At 36.7% G+C, this 10,239-nt stretch overlaps 1 protein-coding gene across 1 annotated transcript; it reads left to right on the top strand.

The window, feature by feature from the left end:
* Nucleotides 1–466: 466 nt before the first annotated feature.
* Nucleotides 467–10,019, top strand: LOC120133660 (myb family transcription factor PHL13-like). Its single transcript, XM_039150205.1, has 14 exons — nucleotides 467–613; nucleotides 3,642–3,763; nucleotides 3,818–4,217; nucleotides 4,572–4,743; nucleotides 4,827–4,903; nucleotides 4,996–5,035; nucleotides 5,177–5,234; nucleotides 5,574–5,643; nucleotides 5,948–6,294; nucleotides 7,228–7,282; nucleotides 7,390–7,471; nucleotides 8,529–8,647; nucleotides 9,367–9,504; nucleotides 9,726–10,019. Exons 2-14 carry the CDS (start codon nucleotides 3,699–3,701, stop codon nucleotides 10,017–10,019), a joined length of 1,917 nt encoding a protein of 638 aa, XP_039006136.1. The 5' UTR covers nucleotides 467–613; nucleotides 3,642–3,698.
* Nucleotides 10,020–10,239: the final 220 nt, after the last annotated feature.

Genomic DNA, 10,239 nt, shown 5'->3' with positions numbered 1-10,239 from the left:
TTTCTATAACCATATACGATATACATATATATTTCTTCATATTGTATTCATCTTTGATATACATATATCATTTAAAATTGAGGGACTTTACTTGAAATTGAAAACAAATCCATTAGTTACTAAAAATTGAGTTATTTGAGTAATGTTTTATAACTTAAACTTTTTTTGGATTCGAAACGAATTTATAAAATTATGAATCAAATCAATTCAAGTGTTTTAACGTCAAATCGAGTCAGAAAATTTAATTATATCAAGTCGAGTTTTACTCAACTACGGTAATGAGAATGAAATTTGAATAATAAATTGAATTATAAGGTTTCATTTGTAAAAGAAGTGAAAACTAAGGGGGCGCATATGTGCTTTTCCCAAACAAATAGAAGACAAAAGAAAAACATGGGAGTACTTTTCCTACTAGTACTAAAATTCTTGTCTTTGTAGAAACGGAGAAGAAAACAAAACCAAAGCCACCACGTCCACGTGTGCTCAATCGATAAAGAATATTTTCTCTGTTGTGCTAATTCGGCTTTTGGGTTTCCAAAACGTTGGCTTTTCTCATCCAATCATCAACTTCTCACTGATTCATTCATTCTTGAGTTTTCAACCCCATTTCCAAGTAAGATTCTTTGATACTTCTCTTTTGATTTTTTTTTAATTTACTTGTATTTGTTGACCATAAGTCCATAACTGAGATTAATCTTTGATACCCAATCCTTTAAACTGCTTCTTTATTTGAATTTTGATTTTTCTTAGCTGTGAAATGGGTTTTTTCTGCTCTTGATTGCTACCAGGTAGTCCTTCTGGTTTTGTTGGGTTGTTGGGTCATTATGGTTTATTTTGTGCTATCGGCCATTTGCTTCATGAATCGATTTTCAGTTTTTGTTTATCGTTTTATTGATGGGAAAAGCCATGAGTGAAAGGTGATGGTGTTTATATGATTTTACTTGTGGTTTTCTTGTTACTCAGTTTAGGTTGAAGAGAGCTTAATGATATTGGTGACCTCGCTAAAATTTCAAATTATCATATAATTTAAGTATTTTCTTTATTTTTTCTATCAATAATCTGTTTTTGTTCCATAAAATTTTATAAGCTCCCCCTAACTTTAAGTATAGCACGACCCTGACTTTCATAGAGGTATTTTGAGTGATTGTTGTTTGAATTGATCTTGAAATGAATTCAATTGTTAAAAATCATTGTATTTTCTTGTTGAGGATGTTGTTGCTTTCAATTTTAGAGATATCAATTAGTTGGTCAAATTTTATTTTTTTCTGTGATTCTTCCATTTTTAGATATATCTGAACAAACTTAAAAAGAAGATTGTTACTATTTATTAATTAATTTACAGTCTTTATAAGGAGAACTAAGTACGAATGAAGAAATAATCCCTAAAAATCAATAATTTCCTAAGAATTAGAGACTAAGATTAGATCTTACTATGCAAGGTACCTCTTAGAACTAAGGTAAGTATTATTTCCTTAATCTTAGGAATTCTAACACTCCCCCTCAAGCTGGAGTGTAGATATTTATCAAACCCAACTTGCCGATGAGCTCCTCGAATATGTTTCTACTTAAGCTTTTAGTTAGCAAGTCTGCAACTTGTTGTCTGGTAGGTAGGTAAGTGATGCACACTTCTCCTAAGTTAATTCTTTCCTTGATGAAGTGGCGATCTATTTCTAAATTTTTGGTGCGATCGTGGTGAACAGGGTTATGAGCTATGTTGACAGCTGCTTGGTTGTCACAATACATCTTTATAGGTCTAGTGTAGAGCACTTTTAGCTCTCCCATTAGTCGTTGTATCCAAATTCCTTCGCATATGCCATGGGATAGTGCTCGATACTTTGCCTCTGTACTGTTGCTTGCTACAACAAACTGCTTTTTGCTTCTCCACGTCATAAGATTGCCCCACACATAGCTACAGTAACCACTTGTAGAACGTCTGTCATTAACAGACCCTGCCCAGTCTGTGTCAGTGTAAATTTCCACACTTCGGTTGGCAGTTTTCTTGAAGTGTAGGCCTTTACCAAGGGTCCCCTTTAGATACTTTAAAATTATGTAAGCAGCTTCCAAGTGCTTCTCTCTTGGGGCATGCATGTACTGGTTGATAACACTCACACCAAAGGCTATGTCTGGACGGCTGTGAGATAGGTAGATGAGTCTTCCTACCAGTCATTGATATCTCCCCTGTCGACTTCTTCTCTATCTCTATTAGTTCCTAATTTATGATTAATTTCAGATAATAGATAGGAGTTTCGGCTGGTTTACACCCCAACAACCCAACTTCAGATAATAGATTAAGAATATACTTTTTTTGGAAGATGGAAATACTTGTTTTAGACCATGCTACTTCCATTTCAAGGAAGTACTTAAGGTACCCAAGTCCTTAAGTTCGAATTCAGCACTAAGAAATTCTTTGACTTTCAATTGTACTTGAATCATCCCCTGTTAATATGATATCATCCGCATAAACAACGAGGATACAACATTTCCTACATTCCGAATGCTTGTAAAACATGGTATGGTCTGCCTACCCCTATGTGTAGCTCCTACTGATCATAGCTTTGGCAAATCGGCTGAACCACACCCTTGGAGACTGCTTCAGCCTATATAAGGACTTCTTCAACTTGCATCTTGGCCCTTGCTTTCTTTAAACCCGGGTGGGAAATCCATGCATACTTCCTCATTTAACTCTCCACTGAGTAATGTATTTTTTACATCCAATTGAGTCAAAGGTCAGTCCATGTTGACAACTAGGGATAGGAGAACTCGAATGGTGTTTAGCTTGGCAATTGGTGCGAAAGTCTTGTCGTAGTCTAGGCCATAGGTTTGGGGTGAAACCCTTAGCAATGAGCCGAGCCTTGTATCGGTCAATATTGCCATCAGGTTTAAACTTTGTAATGAAGATCCATTTGCATCCTATTGTCTTTTTCCCACTAGGTAGATTCAAGACTTCCCAACATTTGCCTTGAGTGCCTTCATTTCTTTCATCACAGCTTTCCTCCACTCAGCAGATTTAAAAGCCTCTTTTATATTTTTTGGTGTTTCTATAGAGCCAACATTAGACACAAAAGCTTTATAAGACTTGGGGGCTATTTGTTTACTTCAGAATGATTAAGCGCTGAATGACTCAAATGCTGAATGATTCAGAGGCTCTTTATGAATTAGCTCTGAATGTGACATGCTGTTTGATAATGACTCTGAATCATTCAGAATGTGCTTCTGTGCTGAATCATTCAGCACTGTTTTGCTGAATCATTCAGAGGTGCGAAACAAACGCGCTGAATGCTGAACGGTTCAACATTCAGCGCTGAATGGTTCCATTAAGAGGCAAACAAACAACCCCTTAGATAAGTTTCCATAGGACACAAACCGGGAAATAGGGTGTTGAGTGCAACTTCTTTTGCCCTTTCGAACTTCTTTGGATTTCTTATTCGATAGTAACTTCAATTCATAAGTAGTTGAAATAAATCTCAAAGAATTTAGAATGGTATTAACCTTAGGATAAATCTCATTTGTTTTGCCTTCTTAATTATAGCCAACAATTTATTTCATGAATATATCTGCAAAATAAGTTTTGAGCTATTAAATCAAAGATTATTGAATGTCTTCATATATGGCATTAACAGGCATCATGGTTTTATATTCAGGTTGTTGATATTTAGATATAAAACAGTTGACAATCAGGAACATAGGTCTCTGCTGCTATGTCTTCGCCTTTTCTAGCTCCTACTTCTCCTTTCATCGACAAGTACACCGAATTGTCGAGTTCTTTTCAGGTTTCCTCGGGAAGGGAGGTGATGAAGAACAGCGTATCACTTGAAGAATCTTCATCCCCTTCCATAGCTACCAGTGATATGCATGCCTCGGCTCTAGCACATGTTCAATGTTCTCAAAATCCCCCATTCATTTCACAGTCATCAAGGGGTTTAGCATCTTTGCCACCAGTCGATTCTTCTTTTCTGCAGTCCACAGCTCCGCTTAATCACACACAGGGAAATAAGGATGTTTCATGGACTTTAGACCAGCTAAAAAAATTTCTTGATTTGCCTGAAAATGCTGTTCCTGCTCCAAATCGGCTGGTGGAAATCGGCGCTGGTGTCATCGCATCTGAGGACCACAAGAAAACTGATTGGCACGAATGGGGGGATGATTTTATCAATGTTCCGGATCCTGACTGGAGTAAGATTCTCGATGATACCAATGTCTCAGACCCCAAACTGAAGGTTTGTTCCTAAATTTTAGTAGATGCAGTTGGTGCAGAAATGTCTCGGGCAACTTATGATGTTCATTCTTAAAATTCTTTCATAGAGCCTCGGTTTTTTTCCTTGGAATTTACTTGTTTTACGTCACTCAACCGGATACGATTTTGCCTCTGTTGCTGTAGTGTCAAACTAATTTATAACCGTTAACATTACGCATATACGATTTTCTACCTAAATTATTGATGTGCCATCAGCAGCTTTGTTTGATATTTTTTCTTATTAGAATATCAAGATGAATGATCTAGTGACCTGTACCTTTTTGCGTTTTCTTTTTAATTTGTCGGTTTTATGAGAAAAATAAAAAAAATGTATCAGGTGTCGAAGCAACTGCCTCAGTTTCATCAGAATCAACCTGCACCACATGGAGAATTTTCGAGCAATGCTTACCCATCATCCACTGCTCCTCCAGCAAAGCCCCGTATGCGCTGGACACCTGAGCTTCATGAGGCTTTTCTCGAAGCTGTTGATCAACTGGGTGGCAGCGAACGTATGTATCTTCATCTCATTAGCATGTAGGAAATAATCTATTTGCATCTTTTGCTAATCTTGATGTATAATTTAAACTTACAGGAGCTACTCCAAAAGGCATCTTAAAGCTAATGAATGTAGAAGGCTTGACAATATATCATGTTAAAAGTCATCTGCAGGTCTGAACGTAATCTCGTTTTATTGATCCTTTTAACTACCTTCTCAGACAATCTTATACGTTTACTGGAACATTTTCTTTTTCGGAATCTAGAAATATAGAACCGCCAGATACATGCCAGAATCATCAGAAGGTAAGACAATAAGCAACTAATTGCACATTATTTTCATAATACCGTTGCTTCTTCGTATCTCTTTCCATTTTCAATGCGCAAGCAATAGCACATAGCACACGAGGAAACCGGTTAATATGTATTATTTGCTTCTCATTGCAGGAACATCAGAAAGAAAAGTTACTTCAATTGAAGAAATGAAATCAATAGACTTGAAGATGTAAGTAACCTTCTGTTTCCGGAATCTTGGGGTGAAGTTTATCTACCATTTTTCTTTTGAATTTTTTTCTAAAAATAATTTGCAAATTAATCAGAATATGTTGTATAATCTCATGTAGTGTTATAGTTAAGACTTAAAAGCTTATTCGGTCCATCATCCATTTGGTTGGTAGCTTGGTTGCGTCTAATTTATATCTCGACGTATGACATTTAGAATGGAAGTCAAACTATAACCTTTCTTTCGACCAAAACTCCAACGAGAACTGAAAATAGAATATCATTTTAGCTTCCAGGATCGAGAACATCCATATGATTTTGGCCTTGTTATTTTTGGTAACAGGAGTATAGGAATTACCGAAGCACTTCGGATGCAGATGGAAGTCCAGAAGCAGCTCCATGAACAACTTGAGGTATGCTACTGGTAATTAAGCATTAATTTGTTTCAGTAGCAAATTATGCAGGCTAGCTCGAGGCACAGCGCTGGCTTCTTGCTTATATAATAACTTCTGTTCCCAGCTCCCAACGTTTCGGGATCGGAGCTTTTCTATAATTAGTTTCTTTTCGGAACATGTCCCATTTTTAATTTTTGAAATAAGTCACGTTGAATCCTTTCTGGTTGAGTTGCTGCAGAGAGTACAAGTTGCATCCATGCAGGGTTACGAGCTTATATGAATGCACGTATATTTTCTAATGCGGCCTACATTTTTTCTCCAGATTCAGAGAAATTTGCAGCTGCGAATCGAGGAACAGGGAAGGTACCTGCAAATGATGTTCGAGAAACAAAAAAAGGTCGAAAATGAAAAAGGTGCGTCGTCCTCTTCTGCCTTGGATGACACTCCGGCACCATTATCAGGCTCAAATCATCCGCCTTCCAACAATGATAAATCAGATTCAGAAGCTTTAGAGCAAGATCACTCAAGAACTGGGATTGATCCAGGAAATGCTAGTCATAGAAATGGAAAAAGCTCGAAGGCATCGGAAACAGAACTGACTGTCCATGTAGAGAAGAACGATGACGAGTCCGGTTTCCCGGTTTTGAAACGAGCCAGAACCGAGCATTAGCAGCATTGTTAGACTTCACATCCGATAAATAATCTTTTGTAAACAAACATAGCTGTGCTCCCGGAGTTGTTAAGACAAACCAGCAGTTCTTGAAACATTAGATTTTTAGATCCACATTTATGTGTAATTGCACTAACATTTGACAAGATGTAATAAATTATTTCATGTCTGACAGAATCATAGAAAAGTCTTAGAATTCCATGTAAATAGTTCTTTGCCACACATGAGCATGATAGTAAGGAAAGTTGAGTAAGTTTACAACAACTTATGCATAACTTAGTACATTATTTATGAAGTTAATTCATTATTATGAATCTCCTTCAAGTTTTCAAACTTTAAGAAAAGCTGATATTTACATACATAAATCTTCCATTCCATTATTTATGAAAGTTTTTTCATCCCAATAATTCATCTCTGCAGCTGATCCATCTTTTCAAACAAGTTGCCTTTATTTGTTCGTATCGATGGTGGTTGCAGTGGCAGATAGCTTGAAGGGACTTCGATAAATGTTAAAATTGTCACCAATATCAAATGAAGTTTCGTTAGTGTCTTGGAATCAATCAAAAAGAAAATAGTTCCAGACTAAGAGAAGTTTAGGTTCAAATTAAATGATGACAATAGTATCGGATCAGATATGCGCTTACCTGTAAAGATTTGTTTTCAATGAGACCGTCTTCTTAAATTTTGCCCTTTGGGCGGATACTTAGATTAGATATTCAAGTATCTGTTCCAGGGGTTCAACTTAAAAAACAACAAACGTAATATTAGGTCTTCACCAAATAGCTAGAAAAACATGCATTTTTAACTATAAGACTGATGTAATGATTGATATTTACCTCTGAAAATATGCATTCAATATAAGAAATGTAATTGCATTCTTTACATTGATAAACGTCATGCTCCGGATTTCTTTACATATATCAAAGTAATAGTTTCCAGAATCATCTTCAGTCAAAGTCGAAAGTACAAGTGGATGCTGATGTTTATGTTTGACGACGGATGGGAGTGAACTACAGTCAAGATGAATGTAAAACCTACACTCAAAGCAACCCCACAAAGTGTTCTCGCAAGCTTGACCACATTCATTACATCAGGGAGATTCATCACCCAAAAAGCCCTTCCCCAATGTAGAAGACGATGATCAGCACGATAATCTTGCTTCACCTCACGAAACTGGTATGTTGCGCAAGAATAGTGCATGTTGAAATCGCATGCTAAACAACTGAACACCAGGTGTTTAATTTTCTCACTGCAAGCGCCACTTATAGGTGTTGTAGTGTTTACAAGTAAAAATATTTGAAGAGGATGTTGTGGGTGAAACGAACTCTGAACTTCCTCCAACATATCCTTGAGGCAAGATTTATGCAGAAAGAATTCACAACGAAGGCAAGCGTATATTATACCGAAAAGGTGTCGTCTGCATGCCTTGCAAGTCTCCTGAATCTTTGGGTCAACATGCAAAATATTAATATTGCATCGTCTAAATTGATGGTAGTGACTGAAATGTGTGATTGTGGCTTTGGTTTTATATACTTGTTGGGCTTCATCATTTAAAGTAGCACATTTGAGGTCAAGATTGAATGAACAAAGTTTACAAGTATAAGATGAAACAATGCATAGCTCTTCACATCCATCACACATAAATTTTGTTTTTGATTCATCTAGTATCACCGGATGAAGATGAAAAGAATCTTTTTGTATCTAAAAAATTAAAACATAAATTTTTATAATAAATATGAATAATTTATATTCTTTTTAATTACATTACTAACCATTTCATGGTGCATCTTCCCTTTCATTTCCAAATTTTTGATGGCTAGAATTCTCTTCCTTTCCTTGAGGATCAAAAAGCATCTTTGTTGTAGGCTCAAGTACCTAAACACATAGGTTTAGTTTCATACATAAATGAAATAGCCAAAGAAGAAAAGGGCAACTTTAACTTTAATCATACAATTTCATAAAAAACAAAAACAAAATATCGTACCATTTCAGTTGTTGGTGTCTTACCTCAGAAAGGACACAGTTAATATGAACAATATAATTGCATTCTTCACAGTAATAAACTTGAAGGTCTGGATTTCTTTCGGTCTCGCACATATCGCAACAATAATCTCCCGAGTCATCTTCAACAAATGGACTTACAAGCGTAAGTGGATGCAAGTGACGCTTATGCTTAAAACTTGGCGGAAGTGGAATACATTGAGGATGTACATTGAAATCACACTTTTTGCAGCTGAAGCAAGAGTCATTGCAACCTTCACCACAAACATTACAAGATATGTTGTGGATAATGCTTTTCCCGAGTTGAAGAAGATTGTGAGGATGACAACCATGCTTTATAGCACGAGTTGGGTAGTTTGCACATGAAGCGTGCAAGTTAACATCGCATTCATTGCAGTATAAGCTGAAATCTTCTATTTTTCCCTACAAACATAACATCGAACTTGCCTTCATGTATCTGTAATCAAAGGGAATAGTCGAGGGAGAAGAATATGGTGGGGTTGAAAGGGGCTCTTCTCAACATGCCTCAGCATCTCATTCATACATGATTCATGGATGAGAAAATTCACAAGGAAGGCAGAGATACATATAAGATTGAGTCAATAGGAGCTCCTGATTGCATGCCACACACTTCAATGGTATTCCCTCCCACATTTCTTTCTCCGGCTGGGTCGTGAAAGAATACAAGCAGCGTTTGAGTTGATGAGGGTGGCAGAAATGGTGAATTGGGCGATACTCCTCCTCAGCACGCTTAGCTATCTCATTCTCGTCATTAAAAACAGCCATCATTTGAAATCAAACTACAACTTACAATACATGCACCTGTAACTGATCAAACCATTTTTCTTTTCAACTTTCTTCTAAAAACAATTTACAGATTAATCGGAATATATATGTTGTTATAATCTCATGTAGTGTTACAGTTAAGACTTCAGAGCTTATTTGGGCCATCATCCATTGCATTGGTAGCTTGGTTGCCTCTTTATTTATATGGCGAAATATGACATTTAGAATGGAAATCAAACTCGATCCTTTCTTTCGTCCGAAACTCCAACGAGAACTGAAAATAGAATATCATTTTAGCTTCCAGGATCGATAACATCTATATGATTTTGACCTTGTTATTTTTTTGTAACAGGAGTATAGGAATTACCAAAGCACTTCGGATGCAGATGGAAGTCCAGAAGCAGCTCCATGAACAACTTGAGGTATGCTACTGGTAACTAAGCATTAATTCGTTTCAGTAACAAATTATGCAGGCTAACTCAAGGCACAGCTATGGCTTCTTGCTATTTATATAATAACTTCTGTTCCCAGATCCAAACGTTACGGGCTCCGAGCTTTTCTATAATTAGCTACTTGTATCCATGCAGAGTTATGCACTTGTATGCACGTATATTTTCTAACGCGGGCTACATTATTTCTCCAGATTCAGAGAAATTTGCAGCTTCGAATTGAAGAACAAGGAAGGTATCTGCAAATGATGTTCGAGAAACAAAAAAAGGTCGAAAACAAAAAAGGTGTAGCGCCCTCTTCTTCCTTGGATGACGCTCCCACACCAGTACCATGCTCAAATCATCCGCCTTGCAACAATGATAAATCAGATTCAAAAGCTTTAGAGCAAGATCACTCAACAACTGGGATTGATCCAGGAAATGCTAACAGTAAAAATGAAAAAAGCACCGGAAACAGAATCGTCTCTCCGTGTAGAGAAGAACGATAATGAGTCCGGTTTCCCGGTTCTGAAACGATGCAGAACCGTGAATTAGCAGCATTGTTAGACTTCACATCCGATAAATTTTCTTTTATGGACAAACACGGCTTTTCTCCCGGAGATGTTGTTAAGACAGATAAACCAGCAGTTCTTGAAACATTAGATCGATCTTTAGATCCACATTTATGTGTAATTACACTAACATTTGACAAGATGTAATAAATTAACA

The sequence above is a fragment of the Hibiscus syriacus genome, unplaced genomic scaffold (assembly GCF_006381635.1).
Source record: "Hibiscus syriacus cultivar Baekdansim isolate YM2019G1 unplaced genomic scaffold, ASM638163v2 tig00110584_pilon, whole genome shotgun sequence".
Taxonomy (NCBI): Eukaryota; Viridiplantae; Streptophyta; class Magnoliopsida; order Malvales; family Malvaceae; genus Hibiscus; species Hibiscus syriacus.
The sequence above is the reverse complement of the archived record's forward strand: the minus strand, read 5'-3'. Positions and strand labels throughout refer to the sequence as shown.

What these genes read in the sequence shown, in the direction of transcription:
- LOC120133660 (XM_039150205.1), top strand. Translation starts at nt 3,699, where the DNA reads ATGTCTTCGCCTTTTCTAGCTCCTACTTCTCCTTTCATCGACAAGTAC. An exon ending in CGAGCCAGAACCGAGCATTA is followed by an intron (nt 6,295 to 7,227) that starts GCAGCATTGTTA and finishes TCAAAGTAATAG; the next exon opens with TTTCCAGAATCATCTTCAGT. An exon ending in AGCTCCATGAACAACTTGAG is followed by an intron (nt 9,505 to 9,725) that starts GTATGCTACTGG and finishes TTATTTCTCCAG; the next exon opens with ATTCAGAGAAATTTGCAGCT.